Here is a 20,627-nt window from a genome sequence, read left to right as displayed (position 1 = left end):
AAAATAAAATCTTAAAAAAAAAAAAAAGTTGCCTCCCCTATTAGATGGTGAGCTCTTTGAAGGCAGGGGCTGTCTTTTGTCTTCCTTTGTACCCCGGGCGCTTATCACTGTGTCTCCCACAGAGTTAACTCTTAATTGTTCATTCACTGACTTTTACAGATGGGGAAACGGAGACCCAGATTGCGGAATAGAGCTGCCGACAGTCAAGGGGCCTTCCCCCGCACCAAGCATCCGGGATGATAAGGGTGGTGTTGATAATGATTGCTAGAAAAAAAAGAAAATTCAAAAAAAAAAATTTTTTTTAAATAAATAAATAAAGATAAAGGGGTGTCTAGGTGACGCTGATATCCACTGATAGAGCACCGGCCGTGGAGTCAGGAGGACCTGAGTTCAAATTCGATCTCAGACACTTACTAATGACCTAGCTGTGTGGCCTTGGGCAAGCCACGTAACCCATTGCCTTGCAAAAACCTAAAAATAAATTTTAAAAATGAATGAATGAATGAATGAATGAATGAAATAATGATTGCCAGCCCTTCGAGGTTTGCATTTAGTTCTAGAAAAAAGGGAGGGACGCCGGAAGTTCCACCGATGCGCTCGACCATCGACTGCTCCTGCCCCTCGGCCTCGCTGGACTGGCTGCGCCTGCGCCTGCGCCTAGGGCTGCGCCCACGTGACTCGGCGGCGGCGGCGGCGGCGGCGGCGGCGGCCCAGGCCGGGCGGGGGAGCCGGGCAGGACCGAGATGCTGAGGGCGGCGCGCAGGGCGCTCCTGTGGGGCCGGACTCCGGCCCCGGCCCCGGCCCCGGCCCCGGCCCCGGCCAGGGCGGCCCCGGGGGCCCCGTGCGTGCCGAGCCCCTCGGGTGAGGGGGAGGCCGAGGGTCGGGGAAGAGCGCGGGCGGCGGGGCCCGGGGGAGGGGCAGGGGCAGGACCGGGAGGAGACGCGGCCTGGCGGGGCCGGGGGGGCCCGGGGCCCGGGAGGAGACGCGGCCTGGCGGGGCCGGGGGGCCGGGGGGCCCGGGGCCCGGGAGGAGACGCGGCCTGGCGGGCCTGAGGGGCCCGGGGCCCGGGGCCCGGGAGGAGACGCGGCCTGCCGGGCCTGGGGGGCCCGGGGCTGGGGCCGCTTCCGACCACCCCCCTTCACTTTCTAGGGAATGGCCTCCTCCTCCAGGCAGCCCGAGCCTACGCAGACAAGAAAGCAGGTAGCGCCCCCCGCCCCGAGCTGAGGGGTGAACCCCCACCTGGGGGCAGCCTGGGAGGGGCGCGGGCTCCCCTTCTGAGAGATCTCTCTGGCCCCGTCAACTTTAACCTTCCTTCTCCATTCTGGAGCCTTTCCTCCGAGACTGCCCTGCCCGCAGTTGCTTTCCTGTTGCTTCCCCTCTTTGGACCGTGCGCCCCCAAAGGCAGGGGCTGTCTGGCCTTTCTTTGTGTCCCCAACATTCACCCCGAGGCCTGGCGCTGATCAGATATGGAATAATTGGTTTCTGACCGACTGATTTAAAAGGGACATATAGGGGCTGCTAGGTGGCGTAGTGAATAGAGCGCCAGCCCTGGCATCAGGAGTACCAGGGTTTAAATCCGGCCTCAGACACTTAATAATTACTAGCTGTGTGGCCTTGGGCAAGCCACTTAACCCCACGACCTTGCAAAACCCTTTTAAAAAAAGGGACACATAGATAGGATCCCTCAGACTTCAATACTAGGAAAGACCCTTACATCATCAGAGTCCTGCTAGCTCCCAGTTTTGCACCTAAAGAAGCTGAGACTCCAAAAATTTAAATGACTTAACCCAGTCTTTCCAAATACAATGATTTACTTAGCTTCCAGGTGTCCTTGGGGTATGTTGAGGTTTAGTGGGGCAAGGGTGGACGCTGATCTCCCTTGGTTTCCTTCTACCACAACAGCCCGGACCAGCCAGATGGATGATCTGCCTTCCTCCATGCTGCTGAAAGATTATCAAAATGTCCCTGGAATCGACAAGTATGTATGGGTGTACATCAGGACCTCAAGACAAAATGAGGGAGAAAAGAGAACTAAATCACCATTATCACAAACAGATTGTTTTTATTCTTTCTGATGTTCAAGCACAGGAACCTGGCTCCAATTAAGGGAAGTGGTTTAATAGGACTAAATGAGAAGGACCCAAGGTAACCAGAAAGCAAGAAAAGTGACCTGGAGAGTTAGAAGCATTAGAGGCATTGGCCATTCTCTTCAGTCACTCACTTACCATTGTGACAAATGGAAGAATAAATGATCTGAGATGTAAGGTGTGTTTGGATGACCTCACCTTTATTCTGGTTAATATTGAAGTCCTGCCTCCCCTGTGACAGGAAGACAACCTCAATTTCTTACTGTAATTCCATGAGATCATTGTACATGAGCCCCTAAAAGCACAATCTTCTACTTCTTGGGGAGAAGACCTCTCTTCTCCAGAGAGATTATTGATTTTCTTGGGGAAAAAGTTTTAGGTTTATCATGATTTTCTAGTCTGATATGAAAAATGGGACTCTTACTACCATCATATCCTTTCACCATTGTGTTCTCTCTACAGGGTAGATGATGTTGTGAAAAGACTCTTGTCTCTGGAAATGGCCAACCAGGTGAGTGTCTTCTCCCTTTCTCTGGGGACTTTTTTCCTCTACCATCTTCTTTATCATTACCAGTTTTCTCCCTGGCATTTATTTCCATTAGTCCTAAACTTAAGACATAAATATGTTGCACAGCAAGTGTAACATCAATACTACTGAGCAGAATTAATTAGATGAGTCCTCTTGATTCATTTGTTTTGTAAGAGGAGGTTACGGGGCAGCTAGGTGGCACAGTGGATAGAGCACCGGCCCTGGAGTCAGGAGTACCTGAGTTCAAATCTGACTTCAGACATTTAATAATTACCTAGCTGTGTGGCATTGGGCAAGCCACTTAACCCCATTGCCTTGCCAGAAAAAAAAAAAGATTACTGGAGGATCACCTGCCTCGGGAGCCCTGGGATCTAATCCTGGCCCTGCCTACTTACCATGTGAATTTGGACAACTCACAATTATCTGACCTCAGTTTATTGAGAATAGGCTCATGGATCATAGATTTAAAGCTGATAGGGTCTTCTGAGATCAGGTCATCCTACCCCCTACAAAGGAGGAAGTTGAAGTCTGAGAAGTACAATGACTTGTTTAAAGTCATATACTAAGTAAGTGGTTGAGTCAGGGTTCAAACCAAGGTCCTCTGAATCCAGAATCAGTGCTCTCAATACTGAATCATACTGCCTCTGCAGTCATAAACGACTATATTTGGCCCCAGAGTTTTAGAGAAGGTACCCTCAGAAGCTTCTGATCTCTTTCCATCTGTACTCTGGTTTCTTTTTATTAAACTCAGTTGGAGTAGATCCTCTTTAATACCTGGGGCTGTGAAAATAAATGAGACTGCAGTAATAGAATACTTCATATCCTGGCTAGCCTTCTAGAAAATGTCAGTTGATTTATGAGGAAATCACAGGTCCTTCTGTTGATAGAGATGGTACCCATCTCTCTTTGCTTTCTGTCCCCAATGTAATGTCAGACTCGTGTCCATCATCCTTCAATACATTTATTTATTAAGGATCAACTACAAACCCAGTTCTTCTTGGTTCCAAGGCCACCTATTTTACCAACTACACCATACTGCCTCTGACAGATACTGACTGGGTAACCCTCAGCAAGTCAATTTAACCTCCCAATGCCCTAGGTCAGAGGTGGCAGACTCCCAGCAGCCCACAGTAAACTTATGTGAAGCCAAAATTAGATCAAAATGTAATTTGAAAATATTTAACAGAATAAGTACAATATAATGTAAATGATAATGTATTTTAAAACTAATGCATTATGCATTCTACGAGGATCCTTATGTACATTTAGTGGCCCCTGTTTCTGTTGTAGTTTGACTGACTTAGAGATGGGGAAACTAGATGTGGTACATGTATGTAGTGGAATATTACTGTGCTTTATGAGACAATGAATGTTGACTACAGAAGCATGAGAAAGATACATAGAAACCAATTCACACATGGTAAAGTCAGCAGAACCAAGAAAACAATATACAAGATGTCTACAAGTATGTAAATAGAAAGTACATAAAGGAAACAATGGAAACTAAATGCTGTAAAATTAAAACAACTAAATTTGGCCCCAGTTTTAGAGAAGGTACCCTCAGAAGTTTCCAGTCTCTTTCCATCTGTACTCTGGTTTCTTTTTACTAAATTCACTTGGAGTACATCCTCTTTAATGCCTGGGAGCACTGGGACAAGACAGTGTCCCAAGGAGTTTGAGAACATGGGGGAAGAGGTTGGAGTGTGTTTTGAGGATGAAGGGGCTCAGACCATACAAAAGAACCTTTTTGGTTTGTTCCTCCATCAGAAGGAGAAAATGAAGATAAAGACAGAACAGTTGCTAAACAAGATCACAGTAAACCCAGAAGATATCACATCCCTGGAAGCTCGAGGTTGGTCTAAGGGTAAATGGAGAATGTGATCTAGGAGCGGCTAGGTGGTGCAGTGGATAGAGCACCGGCCCTGGAGTCAGGACTACCTGAGTTCAGATCTGGCCTCAGACACTTAATAATTACCTAGCTGTGTGGCCTTGAGCAAGCCACTTAACCCTGTTGCCTTGCAAAAACTAAAAACTAAACAGAGAATGTGATCTGGGAATGACCTGCCTCCTAATACATATTTTAAGGTCCTATTGAGTTCTGATGGTTATGGGGACTGAAATCTGGCTTAGGCAAGGAAGAAAGAGAATGACTAAGAAAAATGAAATTATTTGCTGTACCTAAAACTCTACCCGACCTTTATCAGCCTTGGGTGCTGAGGGTATCACCATTTCTTATCTGGTGAAAGGGTCACAAAGACTGAGGGTTCAACAATCTTTTAGGTTTTTTGCAAGGCAACGGGGTTAAGTAGCTTGCCCAAGGCCACACAGCTAGGTAATTATTAAGTGTCTGAGGTCAGATCTGAACTCAGGTACTCGTGGGACTCCAGGGCTGGTGCTCTATCCACTTCACCACCTAGCCACCCCATCAACAGTCTTTTTGTTCTTATTCCAGTACCCCTGGTAGAAGCTGTTACCTAGGTGGTTTAAAAACAATTAAAATAAATATCCCTTGGCAGAAAGTTAAAAGCATTCACCCAGGAATTTCCCAGGGGTCTCTGAACTCCTTGTCAAAATCTCATAATCTAATTTTTTTTGACTCTTCTTGTTCAGAGGATCCATTGCTAGATCCTAGATCTATCCTCCTAGGATAAGAGTAACCCAAACTGCCCAAGTCTACCTCTTTTTCCTTGGGAATCTCTTCAACTTATCTCAATGCTGATGATTCTTTTATCTGTTTACCCAGTCCTAACCTCTCTCCTGACTTCTGTCTCACTTCCCCCACTGCCTACTGGACATCTAGAAATGGATATCCCATAGAAATATAACATCCAAAACTCTTTATATTTTCCCAAAGCCTTCCCTCTTCAGAACTTCCTTATTATGAGAAGGTGCCACTATCTTCCCAGACACCGAGGCTCATGGCCTTGCTGTCTTCTTTGACTTTTCATTCTTTTCCCCCAACCCCACATCTGTTTTTCTGAGACTGATCAATTTTGCCTTTTTGATATTTCTCTGTTATTGTCACTATCCTAGTGAAGGCCCTCATCATTAACACTTAAGCTATTTCAGAGACCTGCTGGTAGGTCTCAAGTCTTTCCCCACTCTGCTGTAGCCCATCCTTTCCTCAGGTGCCAAAGTGATCTTCCTAAAGTACAGGACATCTCACTGGCCAGGGACTTGGTCAATTCCAGTCACTGTTATCCTCCAGATCCATTATAAAACCCTCATGTTAAACTCTAAATTTCTTCATAACCTGCTTCCCCCTCCCCTTTCTCTCTCTTCTGCTTCTCTCTTCTCTATATAGTGTCTAATCCAGGGACACTGATTTGCTTGGTGTTCCCTTACACCATCCTCCCATCTGCATTACACTAACTGTGCCCCATGTTTGCTCCTCTTCTTTTCAACATCTGGGTGCCTGGCTTCCTTCAGCTTCTGCAGGGAGCCTTTCCCCAGCCCTCTTCTCTGACACCTTCTAAGACCACCTACCATTTGCAGAAAACATAAAAGGGTGAATCATGCCACCATTAACTTTATTGGCATGGTCGTCTTGGAAATTAGCACATTTTTCTGAATTATAAAGTGAGTTTGTAGGTTTTCTTCCCCATTAGAATGTGAGCTCTTTGAACACAGGGATTTTTGTAGCCTTTCTTTGTCTCCCCAGTATCTGGCACACAGTTAATAATGCTTAAAAATTGATTGTTGGTTGATTGTGAGCTGAAGCGGTCTCTATTGCTGTTTTTTGAGTGGGAGAGAGGTAAGCATTAAATCTCGTCTCCCCCAATTACACCACTATCCTTGCCAACAAGAACTCAGTCCTGGACCAGTTATCCCCAAGAGGCATCCAAAGCCTTATCACGGAATTAGAGAATGGAGAGTTGGAAGAGAACCCAAAAGGAATCTGAGTTTTCATACTTGACCCCTACTGACCCAGCCCCTTCTCATGAAGAGAACCCCCACCCACCCACCACCAGCCCCTGATACAGACCAGTCCACTGTTTAGACTTCTCTAGTTGTTAGGAAACTTTGTCTCACATCAAACCTGAATGTAAACTTTACAGCAACTATGGGTAGTTCTGTGTTGTGTTCTCTGGGACCAAAAAGAGCAAAGTCAACCCTTCCTCTACCTGGCAGTTGTTCCTATGTTTAGCCCTCTCCTCCAGACTCCAGACTCCCCAGTCTTTCCTTCTGCAGGCTAAACTCCCTTAACTCCCTTCAACTATTAGTCATGATGCAGGCCCTCAAAATCCTTCCTATCCTAGCCCTCCTACTCCTTCCTACACCTTCCTCCCTAATAGAAACTCTTTCATCCTGGCTGCCAGCTCTCCACCCCCAAGCCCAGCATGTTCTGCCTCTGCTCGGACTTCTGACCACCCCGGCTTCCTCTGTGTCCAACTAAAATCTGACCCTTCAGTAAGCCTCCCCTACCACTTCTTGATTCTAATGCCTTTCTCTCTGTATAGCTTACTTTGTATGTTTGTCTGCCCTTTGACTCTCCCACTAGATTGTAAGGGCAGGGACTGTCTTTTGCCTCTTTTTATACCTCCAAACTTTAGCACCATGTCTGGCACATTCAGTAGGTTCTTATTAAATGTTAGTTGACTGGTTGCCCATTTTGGGGACTCTCTAGCTTATCAGCATTTTTCCTAAACTCTGATGGTGAAACCTTAACTGAACAGTACAACAAGTATGATCTGACTAAAGGACAGTGAAACTTCTCTCCTGTAGTCAGTGCTGCTGTTAGGTCAAGGTTTATAATATTATTGCTGGGAGGATCTGATCATTATGGAATCTAGTTAGTTTTTCAGTAAATGCCACCCAGCTCTCAATCCATTCTGCAATATTGAGGCTAGGAGAGAATTGGTGATGTCTTGTCTAAGTCAAATGAGCTAGGAGCCAAATAACTTTGAGAACGACTACCAATCTCAGCTCTGCTGTTTACTATGTATGTGACCTTAAACCACTTCATATGTAAAAGGAAGGTAATCTCCAAGACCCCTATAAGCTATTATTAGTCTCTGCTCTTTGTTACAGAGTTCTCTCCAGAACTCACATTCTAAGTTCTAAGATTCCTCCCCCTCTGCCTTCTATGTCCTAAGCCTCCTCCCAAGCTTTAACCCTTGTGTTCTAAGGGCTCTCTCAACTGTGTTTTAAAGTTCTTTGTAACTTATATTTCATTTCTGTGATATTTAGGTATCATCCCCTCCTTGGACAGATCCTCCTCTGTAAAATTAAGAGATTGTACTTGAGTGTCTAAGGTCTTTTCCAGCTCAGACATACCACCATTCAGGTTCTCATCCCTTCCCCATCCCTCACTCACCCCCACCTGGGCATCAGCCAATTATTTATTACAGTTTCCTTTTCACTCATGTAGCCCAAACTGTTACTTCCTCTCCCACCCTTTGCTAGTTTACTATATGGTGAGTTTCTAAGTGTCAAAGAGACCACATGAAAGGTTTGGAGGGCCTGCTTCCACCCTCCTACAGCTATTTGGGGAAGGTGGCCCCAGTTTTCCATCCCCACTAGCAATTCCACTTGTCCAGTCTGAGCACCACTCTAATGGCAGTGGAACTGTAGCACCAACTCTCCTGCCTTGGTTGATGAGACAGCAATAAGATAAATAATTCATTCCTGCCAAGAAACAAATACAAGTCTTAATTCAGTCAGGAACACTAACCCATGTACCACCTACAAGATGCTTCTTAACATCTTTTGAGAACCTTGCTTTAAGGGAGTTTGTCCTTTAGCCAGTCTACCCCTAGCCTCTTTTCATTCAAACAGAACTCAGTTCAGCTCTAGTTTTGAGAAAGCAATGTGGCATGAATCACTCTAGAGAGAGAGCCCCATCAGTCAAAGATTTCTGGGCAAGAACCATCACAACTCTCCCAGAACTGCTCTCTTCTGCCAGAGCTGGGTTTTTGTTGTTTTGAGGGTCTCTCCTCAGCACCATGTTCTGCTTTTTCTACCCTGCCTTAGAAATAGTAATATTTCCCAAACCCTCAGAAATGAAGCAAGAACTTGACGGAAGGATGTGCACAGGGTACCAAGGGTAGAGCTAGCAGGAGCCTTAGAGATTTTCAAAAGTCTTAACCCTCCTAGAGAAACAGGCAGAGAGGGTTGGAAGAGGAACCCATCAGTACCTCAAGCCTAGGCCACCCTAACTCAGAGGCCAGGCCTGTTTCTGCTGCACCCACCCCACCTTCCACCCAAAAGGCTTGAAAGGGGTCAAAAGCCACTAGGCTCCCATAGCCATTGGGACTATCAGGCCACTGGAAACTTGTAATATATTACTTACTAGCATTGCAGAGTGGCTAGAGTGACCTTGCTTCACCTCTGACCTCTTCTATATCCTGGCTGCATGACCATGGGCAGTGCCCCAGACAAACCCCTAGAATTCTAAGGGACTGCTAGTCTGAATCCTCCCAACCCAGAAGAAAGGGTAGAAAAGGATGGCAGAGTTCCCAGTCAGATGGCATTTGAGCTTTGGTCTTCAAGATCACTCTCAACCCTGTCAATCAATAAACATTTATTAAGTACCTACTGCATGCCAGCACATTACTGAATGCTGGGGCTACTAAAAGAGTCAAAGTCTGTCCCTGTCTTTAAAGAGTTTGGAGCCTAATGAGGAACATGATATGCAAACAAATGTGTACAAACAAGTTATAATGGATCAACTAGTTGGCATAGTGGATAGAGCATTGGTCCTGGAGTCAGGAGGACCCAAGTTCAAATCCAGCCTCAGACACTTGAGGCCTCACACTAGCTGTGTAACCTTGGGAAAGTCACTTAATCCCATTGCTCAATAAAAACCCAAAAAGTTATGAGTGGAATAATTAGGAAGTAATTGACAGAAGACCCTGGCATTAATAGGTTGGCAAGCCTTCCTGTAGAAAGTAGGCTTTGGTTGGATATTAAGGAAGCTGGGGAGGTTAGTAGTTGGTAGGGAGGAGGAGAGCATGCCAGGCCTGCAGAGAGATGAAGGGTCTCTTGTGGAATAGCCTAGAGACCAATGTCAACTGAATCAAAGAGAAAACATGGAGAGAAGTGTAAGAAGAAGAGCTGTAGCACTAGAATTCTGGCTACTTGCTGTCTTGACCTTGTGGTTTTGGTGTTATAGTTATAAAACTGACCGTCAAGATCCGGAACTATGAAGAACACATGCAGAAGCATCATAAGGTGAGCTGCCCCCCTCCTTCCCCTTCTCATCCTCCCTTCCCTCCCTCCATGGCAGCACCTTCAGTTAAGTAGGCCTGGGTTAAGATCCTATTTGCAAAGGTGAGGGGGAGGTTTTCATAAAACATTTACTGATGGGAGGAAAGTGTGTGCTAATTTACAGATAAAGTAAACAATATAGAAGTTTAGATAGCTTGGATTAATCATATTTCTTGTGCATTAAAATACACACTCTAGGGGGACTAGGTGGTGCAGTAGATAAAGCACCGGCCCTGGAGTCAGGAGTAGCTGGGTTCAATCCAGTCTCAGACACTTAATAATTACCTAGCTGTGTGGCCTTGGGCAAGCCACTTAACCCCATTTGCCTTGCAAAAACCTAAAAAAAAAAATGTACACTCTTGCTTGCAAATGGGGTTTCTCCTTGGCATCCAATAGAATTTTTCCTCAGACTTTAGCCTCTGTTAGATACCCAAAAATTGAGTTTTCCAATAAACCAAACCATGTAATTTCATGGAAAGTGAATGTATGACTAACAAATGTGGCTTATATTAAATGTTCTTGAAATGCCACCCCTCTTTTTCAGTTTGTGCTAATTAAGCTGACACTAGGTGGCACCAGTTGTCAGCACTCTGGTCATTTATTTAACCTCCCTGAGCCTCATTTTCTTACTCCATAATAAAATGGAAAGACTAGCACCTAAAATATGTCCTTTCTGAAGTTATGAGCACACTTTGCAAACCTTAAAGCCCTCTCTCAATACAGCTATTAGTGTTGGAACCTGCCCTAACAAGGGAAGGCTGAGCCCCAGACCTGTACTCCAGAAGCAGCAGGATGAAGTAGAAAGTGGCCTGGATTTGGAGTCTGGAGGTTGAGGAGATGGATTAGAATCTGGGCTCTGCTGCTTAACTAGATTACCTTGGACAAAATATTTAATATCTCTGGACCTCAGTTCCTCATATATAAAATTAGGAAATGATAAGATAACTCTGAGATCCTTTACATCTATGACCCTGAAAATCCCACTAACTACAACTCTTGAGTTTGTAGTATTAAGGCGATGGGTAGGTCCTTGGCTCTTTTTTTAGCTTATGTCTGAGCTTGCAGATGAAAAAACTAGAGTCTACTCATCAGGAATTCATTTGTTCAGCAACCATTTGGGGATAGAAAGACAAAACCATTAGAGTGGTGGATCGATGGAATAGATTAGGACTAAAACTGTAGTTATGACTAAAGTAATTACAGTTTGATAACTCCAAAGACACAAGCTTCAGGAATAAGAACTCACTATATGACAAAAATTGCTGGGAAAACTGGAAAATAGTATGGCAAGAAACATCTCGTATCCTATACCATGATAAGATCAAAATGGGTCCAGAATTTAGACATAAAAGATGAAAACACAAGCCAGTTAGGAAAATAAGGATCAGTTTATCTGTCATATCCATGGAGAGGGGAGGAGCTTATGAGATAGAGATGGGGAAAATTATGCAAAATGGATGATTTTGATTACATTAAAGTAAAAGGATTTTGTGCAAATAAAACCAAAAAAGGCAACCAAGATTAGAAGGAATGCAGAAAACTAGGAAACAATTTTTACAGCTCACCTTTGTTATAAAGGACTCATTATTAAACTATGTAGAGAATGAAATCAAATTTATAAGAATACATGTTATTCCCCAGTTGATAAATGGTCAAAGGAAATTTTCAGGTAAAGAAATTAAATCTATACTCATGAAAAAAATGCTCTTAAGTCATTATTGTTTAGAGAAATGCAAATTAAACCACCATTCACTTATAATACAAAGGAAAATGATAAATGTTGGAGGAATGTAGGAAAACTGGGACTCTTAATACACTGTTTATGGAGTTGTGAACTGATCCAACCATTTGGAACCATGTCCAAAAGGCAGTAAAACTGCATACATAACCCTTTGATCCAGCAATACAGGTCTGTATCCCAAAGAGATCATTTAAAAAAGGAGAAAAGGTCCACATGCATAAAAATTTTCATAGCAGTTCTTTTTGAGGTAACAAAGAATTGGAAATTAAGGTGATGCTCATCAATTGGGGAATGGCTAAACAAATTGTGATATATGAATGTGGTGGAGTACTGTTGTTCTGTAAGAAATCATGAGCAGGTGGATTTCAGAAAAACCTGGACTTACATGAACTGATACTGAGTGAAGTGAGCAGAAACAGCAAAATACTATACACATTAACAGCAACACTGTATAATGGTTAACCATGATGAACTTAGCTCTTAACAATTCAATGAGCAAAGACAATTCTAAAAGACTTGCTGGAGAATGCTGTCCACATTTAGAGAAGAAAAAAGTATGGAATCTGTCAATGCAGTCCAAACCATACTTTTTTTATACATTTGTTTTTTCTTTCTCATGCCTTTTCCTTTTTGTTCTTATTCTTTCACAACATGACTGATGTGGAAATAGATTAAACATGATTGTAAATATGTAACCTATATCAAAATACTATCATGAGGAGGGGAAAAGAAGGGAAGTAGAAAAAAATATGTTGTTGGCATGGTTTTTAAAAAAAAAGACAAAGTCAGAAATAGTCCCTACCCTTAAGAACTTTATAGTCTACTGGAATGAGTAAGCAAACTCATTCAAGAAACCAGTTCCCACCACTCATTTATAAGAAGTAGCACAAGGCTTGATTGTTAAGTTACATGGCAAGAGTCCTTTATAGAGTAATGGCAGCCTGCATCATGAGACCATCAGAAAAGTCCTGATGCTCCTGACCAGTCTGCCCCCATGGCCCTTGACAGTTGACAGTTCACTAATTTGCTGCTTCTTCAGGACAAGGCTCACAAGCGATCCCTGCTTATGACCATTGACCAGAGAAAGAAGCTACTCAAAAAACTTCGACAGACCAACTTTGAGGTGTTTGAGAAGACCTGCAAAGATCTGGGCATTGAGTACACATTTCCTCCTCTGTATTACCGGCCAGCACATCGACGATGGATGGCTAAGAAGGCTTTTTGTATTAGGGTAAGGGTGAGAATATTGGGCTGGTGTGGGATTGCTTGGAGGAATTGTCAGTCTAGTAGCACCATGAAGTAGCTTTCATGGACCTTTTTTTTTCATTTTGGTTATTAAAACAGTGCTTACTGGAGAAGTAGCAGGTAAAGAGGATGGGACTTCAGTTAGGAAAAGACGCCTTGTAGAGAAAAATTTGAATTAGGGGGAATTCAATTTTGAATTCGAATATGAGAAAGGCTGTCATGTCAAGCAGGAGGCAGAAAAGACTGTTAAAACCTCTGAAAAACCAGGGGTTGAGGAGAAAGGAGGTAGAGAGGCAGATTTTGACTTGATCTATCAATACAATGCACTTTCTCAAAAGTTCTCTCGTTGGAGGTGTTCAAGTAGAGACTGAATAATGACTTGGACCAGAAGGGATTTCCCTAATGACCAGGATTCATCTAGATTATGTTTAGACAGCTTTATGGATGAGATTTTATGAATCCAGAACTCAAGGAACATTTCTTCCAATAGGTTTTCCAGGAGGCACAGAAGCTGAAGAACTTGAAGAAGCAAGAAGAAGCACTAAAACGTGAAGCAACAAAGAGACTGGAGAGTCAGGAAACTCCCATTTAATAGCCCAGGCTCCACTAATCATGTGGCACTTTATTAAATACAAAAAAAATTAAGTTAAAATTCAGTCATCCTTATGTCCTGGCAGAATATGAAGAAGGACAGAGTTGAAGACTTGAGAAAAGAGAAAGAGACTTCGCCATGTATGTACCTGAAGACTCTTGTGAGGTCCATACACATGGACACAGGCATGCTGACTCCCAGGAGGCAAGAACACAGCCCAACTAGTTTTGTTTTTGTTTTTTGCAGTGTCCAGAATGGTTGAGTGTTTTAATAAATGATATAAGAAGTCATTTGATTAGAATACTTACTTTCTAAGGGCAGGGCCCCCCTTCAGCACAGAAGTCCCAGAGGTTTCAGAAAGGACTCCAGATTTAGAGTTGGCTCTTAGGTTTCTATCCCAGTTCTTTATCTGCAAGCTGTCTGAACTTCAGTTCCTTCATCTGTAAAATTAAGGAGTTAGAATAGGTGATTTCAGACCCCTTCTAGCATCCTATGAATGTAGTTTCAAGGACTGCAAGCTAGAAGTTCTATTTCAGTTCAACAAATGTAAGGGCTGTGTGTGCCCCAGCCCTGACTAACCATCAATTAACAAAAACATTCAATACCTACTGGTGAATGAGACCCAATGCCAGTAAGCACTGGGAGAACAAGGAGTGGGAGGGATGGAGAGAATCAGGATACAAAGAAAGCATGTCCTCTGTCCTTGAGGGCCCTACAGTCTACTCAGAGACAAGGATAATTAGTGATGGGGCCAGTAAATATAATTATTGTCCATAGCTGAAGAAAGCCACTGGGCTGACATAGTCAGAAAACAACCTTCCCTATGGGGAGAACTAGGCCTGGAAGATAGGGAAAGATGTGACAGCCAAGAAGGGATGACTAGCATGAGCAGCAGCAGAGGGTTCTGATGAAATCATAATGTGAAACAGGGCCAAGAACAAATCAATGGAGGAGTTTGAGTCTTACTCAGCACTCCATACTTGTGTGCATATTTGTGAGAGGGTTTGTACCTTAATGATGGATGGTGTTAGCAGTTGGAGGCCCAGGAACGACCTGGAATAGGTGATACTTGAGCTAAACCTTAAAATAAGCCTCTTCTAAGCCTAAGCTGCTAACTATGCATTCAAGGCATAGGAAAAGAGCCAATTCAAGAACATGAAATAAAACAAAGTAGCCTGAAGATAGAGTCCATAAGGAAGGAGGGAACCAGGTTGCAAGGAGTTTTAAATGACAAAGAATTTTCTTTATTCCTGGAGGTAATTGGGAGCCACTAGAATTTATGAAGCAGAAAGATTGACTTGTCAGCTATGCTTTAGGAAAATTGCTTTGGCAGTTGAGCAGAGAGAATTGGCTAGTGAAAATGTCAAGTTTGAGTGGCCAATCAATGGAACATCAAGTTTGAAATGTTCTCCAGAAATTAGACAATTTGAGATTGGAGCTCAGGAAAGAGACTTGAACCCAGTAAAGATATCTCAAAGTTGTCCACACAGATGCTCATTGAGCCATGGGAACCGATGAGACCACCAAGGGAGAGAATAGAGGAAAAAGAGAAGAGGACCCAGATTTAGTGGCATAGACATAGATGGAGATCTATTACGTGAGTCTGAGGAGTCAGATGAAGAACGGAGAGAGCAGTGAGTGAGGAGACTGCATACAGAAGGGGTTCAATGGCATCCAAGGCTGAGTAGAAGTTGAGGATAAAGCCATTGGATTTAGCAATTAAATCATTGGTAAATAGAAAGAGGTTTCAATTGAATGATGAGATCAGAAGCTAAGACTGCAGAGGAGTTAGAAGGATATGAAATGAGAAGGGGAAGAAAGGGGGGAGCTCTTGGCAAATGGCCATTTAGGCATTGAAGAGGAGTAACAGGACTGAGATTAGCTAACATGGATTTGTATTGGACCCAGTCAACACTTCAGTGTTTCCCTCTAATTCAACTTAACAGCATGTGAGTAGAAAGGAAAGAGGCAAATATGGTGATCCATGGTTGGGGTTTGATTTGGCGTGATCAGAAATAGGACGGGGAGAAATAAATTCAAGAGGAGTGGATTTTGGGAGGGTTGGATTGGTTTACCAAAAGGTCAAGATTGGCAGGAGAATGTACAGATGAGGAAACCAAGGCCCAGAGAGACTGGCCCATGGCCACACAGATAGAGGGGGATTAGCTGAACTGACCTGGAGCAAGGATGATGACTTGAGATTAAAGGACAGAGGGAAGGACTATAAGACGACACAGGGTCGAAGGCAGGTTTAGGAAGGGTGAGACATAGTAAAACTTGAAAAAAAATAAAAGATGAACAGATAAAGTGTGTACAGTTTCTGAATGTCCCTCAGAGAGAGGGACTCTGAAACATTACATTTACTCTCAGTCTCAGTTAATATATTTGTTCACTTATTTTTCCCTTTATTCTGTTATAAGAGATGGCTTGCTATTAAAGATGACATAAACCTGTATAAACACCTGCTTCATACCAGACACTGTGCTAGGTGCCATGAATATGAAGAGACAGAAGATCATTGTGAGCCTTGAAGGAGTCCAGAATCTAATGGATTGTGATGTAAAAACAAAAGTAGTCATAGAAGTTCAAAGGGGCTGTTCTTGATTGTGGAGCATCTCCATAAATGAACAGCATGTTTTCAAAATGGAGTATCACATTGGTAATAGAATTTAAAGATTGACAAAATGGTTTCTTAATGGTTAGGATGAGATGAGGAAATTGGAGGATCTTAGATCTAAAGCAAGGAGCAGCTACGTGGCACAGTGGGTAGAGGGCAAGGCCTAGAGTCCGGAAGACTCACCTTCCTGACTTCGGTCATTTACTAGCGGTGTGACCCTGGGCAAGTCTCTTCACCCTTTTTGTCTGTTTCCTCATCTGTAAAATGAACTGGAAGAGAAAACAGCAAACCGCTCTAGTAACTTTGTCAAGAAAACCCCAAATGGGGTCACAGAGAGTCAGGATCAACTAAACAAAATCTAGAGCTGGAAGGGACCCTGGAGTCAAGTCCAACCTCCACAGTTTTGCAGATCAAAAGACTGAGCCTCAGAAAGAATGAACTAAAGTGAAAGAATCCCAAGGAACACACTTTACTAAGTATATGAGGCAGGATTCAAACTTGGGTCTTCCAGCCAGAATGAGTCCAGGACTTTATCCACTGCCTCAAAAATGACTTGCTTATGGGGTGGCTAGGTGGCACAGTGGATAGAGCACCGGCCCTGGAGTCAGGAGGACCTGAGTTCAAATCCGACCTCAGACACTTAATAATTACCTAGCTGTGTGACCTTGGGCGAGCCACTTAACCCCGTTGCCTTGCAAAAAAAAACTAAATAAAAAAATGACACGCTTAGAGGTCACACACCCTATAAACTGTCCGGAGTGGAATTTGAACCCAGGACTCCAGAAGCTTAACAATCCTGTGAAACCAGATTGAAGCTGTGGTTGAAAAGTCTGGCTCCTTTAGCAGACTGAGGTCAAAGCCTGTACTAACACATCTCCCTTCTAGGGTCATCCCTCACCCCCCCACCTTGGGTCTGGCTCAAGAGCCCCCTCAGGGAGGCCCTGATCCCACAGAGGCGGGTGACGCAGCAGAGCTTGGGCCTCAGTTTCCCTCTCCTGGTCTTTCCAGCATCCCTCCCAGAGCATTCCTAAACAGTAGGTGCTAAATAAATGCTTGTGGAATGGAGTCAGAACCCTGGCGTCCACACCCCTCCTTGCACAGATGAGGGAGCCGAGGCCCAGAGCCGAGGCCCAGAGCCACTGGCCCACGGCCACACGGATAGAGGATTAGCGGGACTGGCCCAGGATCATCCATACGAGGAGGAGCAGGATTCGAACCCAGGTCCCCCGACTCCCGGCCCAGCCCTCTGAAATGAATGAAAGCCCAAAGCCCAGGCCTTGCCCTGGAGGAGCCGCCGGAGAACGGAGTCGGTAGCCCGGCTCGCCCCAGCCCGACCTTTCATGTCGACCAAAAGGGTTCGCCCCGGCGCCTTTAAGACGCGCACCTCCCAACAAGCGCCGCTCTGATTGGCCGCGCCTCCGATCCCGGCGCTGCCCTGGCAACCGAGCGCCTGGGACGCCGGCGGAGGGGCGGCCGCGGCACTGACCGCTCCGCCGCGGCACTGACCGCTCCGCCGCGGCACTGACCGCTCCGCCGCGGCACTGACCGCTCCGCCGCGGCACTGACCGCTCCGCCGCGGCACTGACCGCTCCGCCGCGGCACTGACCGCTCCGCCGCGGCACTGACCGCTCCGCCGCTGCCCGGCTGCCCGCGACTCGCCCCGGCGCCATGTCGGTGCGGACGCTGCCGCTGCTCTTCCTGAACCTGGGCGGGGAGATGCTCTACATCCTGGACCAGCGCCTGAGGGCGCAGAACATCCAGGCCGACAAGGCCCGCAAAGGTGAGGCCGGCGGGCGGGGCCGGGCCGGGGCCAAGGCGGCAGATCCGGGACCCCCCCAAACTCCGGAGGTCCCACGGCCCGGGAGCCCCCTCCCCCAAGGCAGGGGCCCGGCCTCGTGGCTCTCCGGGGGCCCATCCCACGGGCATTGCCCCAAAGGGGCGAGGACACCCCCCGGTGACCACCCCCCACAAGCCTGACGATGCTGCCCGAGCCGCCGCGGGCCCCTCTCAGCCGTTGTTTGGTTTTGTTTTTTTTTAAGGTTTTTGCAAGGTGGCTTGCCCAAGGCCACACAGCTAGGTCATTATTAAGGGTCTGAGGCCGAATTTGAACCCAGGTCCTCCGGACTCCTGAGCCGGTGCTCTCTCCACTAGCCCCCCTCAGCTGTTGTTTCTTAAAGATCCCTCAGTAGCAGAGGACCGTGGCCCCTGATACCCAGTGGATGCTGCTCCGCCGGACCCCTTCTCCCCAAAACGGGAAAGCAGCTCCCTATGACCGTCCTCTGAAAAAAAGGGAGACAGCACCGGCCCTGGAGTCATCGTACCTGAGTTCGAATCCGGCCCCAGACACTTAATAATGACCTAGCTGTGTGGCCTTGGGCAAGCCACTTAACCCCACACTGCCTTGCAAAAACATAAATTTTTTTTTAAAAAAGGGAGACTTGACTTTTGGACTCCTCCTTGAGATTCTGTACACCTTGAAACTCTCCCTCCAAAACCTTCTGTAGCTCCTGTTCCCCCTGAACATTCTCAAGAGTACTGAAAGAAATTGTCCTTAGACCCCTGTCACAGACCCTGATCCCTCCATAGAAACTTCAGGCCCAATCCTCTAATTTCCTTTCTTTGCACTCTACTCCCCTGATCTCATCTCTAAAAACTGGGGGACTTTGCTCCACCAATCTGCTATGCAATACCTTTCAAAGACACTTCTCTTTTTAGCATGTTAGTCATCCCATTCAAACTCTGTTTGTTAGATACTAGAAGGACTCAAAAGTGGAGGTCCCTACTCCCCACCACACAGACCTCCCTTCAAATTCTTCTCCCCATGATCCTATCCTCAGTCCTGGGGGACCCTAATCCTCTCATCAAAACTGAAAACTGTTTCTCTGACACCTCACCCTCACCTCCTCAACACCCTCCTCTCAGGCTGGGACATTATCCTCCATCACCCAACCCTTTAAAACTGGATGATTCTGTTTCCTCAAGATTCCTGATCTTACGCACATAGTCCCTGTGATATCTGAGGATCTCTGAGCTGGCTTGATTCTTCTACTCCAAATGAGAAAAACTCCCCAAACTAGGAAATTGCAATAAAAGTTATTATAATTACATAATAATAGCATAATAATTTCAATTGATTTAAGTTGTGCAAAGGACTTCACATATCTTATTTGCCACCTTGATATTCCCTTCCAATAATTACTATTCTCAGTAAGGGCCCTAGTTTCTTGCTCTTTTTTTTTTTTTTTTTGCAAGGCAAATGGGGTTAAGTGGCTTGCTCAAGGCCACACAGCTAGGTAATTATTAAGCATCTGAGGCCAGATTTGAATTTAGGTACTCCTGACTCCAGGACTGGTGTTCTATCCACTGCACCACCTAGCCACCCCAAGGGCCCTAGTTTCTATAGTTCCCTGGTCAAGGCCCCAGTATATGGCCTTCCTTTGCCCTAAACTCTCTTTACCTTGTTTTCTAGCATGAGACCTCCCAATACATCCACAACACAACTTTTGCAGCCTAGTCACCCTCCCAACAACCTCCCTTCCATGCTAGAACTGGTCCCACAAGTTATCTCTAATTATAGCAGTTATTGTGGAAGGTTGAAATGTTGTGACCAAATAAGACAATTTAAGGAAGTCTTGGATCTTACTAGGGAATTTCTTAACCTCTCTGAGAAGTATGGGATTTAAGGCATGGATTCCTGATATTGGAAAGATGACAGTCCAGTTCCAAGACACCAAATCTGATCCCCAAAAGAGTGACTGGTGGAGCAAAGGTATGGAAGATGTGGTAAAGAGCACCAAGGTGCAGTGGAAGGCCTACTAGATCATGAGTCAGTATATGGCTGCAAATCCTGCCTCTGGCTTTCTGTGAAACCTAAGGCATACTAATTAACTTCTTTGGGCTTCAGTTTCCTCATCTATAACATAAAAGGGTTAGCCTTCTGAGCTCTGTTCTAGATCTAGGATCCTAGAAGAGTCCCAGCTGTCTTTATGCTTGTTTCTCCTTGCCTACACCCCCCATCCCAACAAACCTTTTTCTATAGACACCCCCATTCATGGGACCTTGTATCCAAAATATTTGTACATATATACATAGACATATGGGGGTGGGAGGTCTGGCAAAAGCCTTGTAATATTTTTCTTTCTCAGTCTTGATATATCTCATGGAAGCCATCCCTGGTTCAGCCTAGTGAAGATTCCACAGGTCCCCCTTCTCAGAGTGATTTTTTTGTTTCAGAATTTAACAGAAAGCAAGTTCAGCATCAGTGGAGCATCCTTTGAGGGAATTGCTCACTGGTTGTGAGATGTTTAAAGCAAGAATAGGAATGTTGTACTTTCTTTACTGTCATCTTCTTAAAAATACTCGTTTGGGGTGGCTAGGTAGCACAGTGGATAAAGCACTGGTCTTGGAGTCAGGAGTACCTGGGTTCAAATCCAGTCTCAGACACTTAATAATTACCTAGTTGTGTGGCCTTGGGCAAGCCACTTAACCCCATTTGCCTTGCAAAAAAAACACTCATTAAAAATAAGTTCCTGCCACATTTTTGTGTTAATCATTTTACAAGTAGGAAAACTGATTTTATAGAGATTATATGATTTGACTGTGACTTT

The 20,627-nt window shown here is 45.1% G+C and overlaps 2 protein-coding genes and 1 long non-coding RNA gene across 3 annotated transcripts in view; 2 read left to right on the top strand and 1 right to left on the bottom strand.

The window, feature by feature from the left end:
- Nucleotides 1-697: 697 nt before the first annotated feature.
- On the top strand, nt 698-13,693 carry MRPS15 (mitochondrial ribosomal protein S15). Its single transcript, XM_074217555.1, has 8 exons — nt 698-861; nt 1,150-1,200; nt 1,903-1,978; nt 2,550-2,598; nt 4,384-4,468; nt 9,731-9,789; nt 12,606-12,797; nt 13,302-13,693. Exons 1-8 carry the CDS (start codon nt 744-746, stop codon nt 13,401-13,403), a joined length of 732 nt encoding a protein of 243 aa, XP_074073656.1. The 5' UTR covers nt 698-743; the 3' UTR covers nt 13,404-13,693.
- LOC141508710 (uncharacterized) lies at nt 1,794-17,306 on the bottom strand. The gene is made up of 3 exons (XR_012474480.1): nt 16,204-17,306; nt 13,712-13,843; nt 1,794-2,002 (listed from the first exon to the last, which is right to left on the bottom strand). It is a non-coding gene; the product is annotated as an uncharacterized LOC141508710 (long non-coding RNA).
- Nucleotides 17,307-17,448: 142 nt separating this feature from the next.
- The window catches only part of OSCP1 (organic solute carrier partner 1), a 50,700-nt gene continuing 47,521 nt past the window's right edge, over nt 17,449-20,627 (top strand). The window contains exon 1 of the mRNA XM_074217554.1: nt 17,449-17,800. Coding sequence (XP_074073655.1) covers nt 17,689-17,800 — 112 coding nt within the window. The 5' untranslated portion in view covers nt 17,449-17,688. The remainder of the gene's footprint in view (nt 17,801-20,627) is intronic.

This window comes from Macrotis lagotis, chromosome 1 (assembly GCF_037893015.1).
Source record: "Macrotis lagotis isolate mMagLag1 chromosome 1, bilby.v1.9.chrom.fasta, whole genome shotgun sequence".
Taxonomy (NCBI): Eukaryota; Metazoa; Chordata; class Mammalia; order Peramelemorphia; family Peramelidae; genus Macrotis; species Macrotis lagotis.
The sequence above is the reverse complement of the archived record's forward strand: the minus strand, read 5'-3'. Positions and strand labels throughout refer to the sequence as shown.

Bases quoted from the DNA above. Each gene is read 5' to 3' on its own strand.
- MRPS15 (XM_074217555.1), top strand. From the start codon at position 744: ATGCTGAGGGCGGCGCGCAGGGCGCTCCTGTGGGGCCGGACTCCGGCC. The intron at 1,201-1,902 runs GTAGCGCCCCCC...CTACCACAACAG, and splicing joins CTACGCAGACAAGAAAGCAG to CCCGGACCAGCCAGATGGAT. The intron at 9,790-12,605 runs GTGAGCTGCCCC...CTGCTTCTTCAG, and splicing joins ACATGCAGAAGCATCATAAG to GACAAGGCTCACAAGCGATC.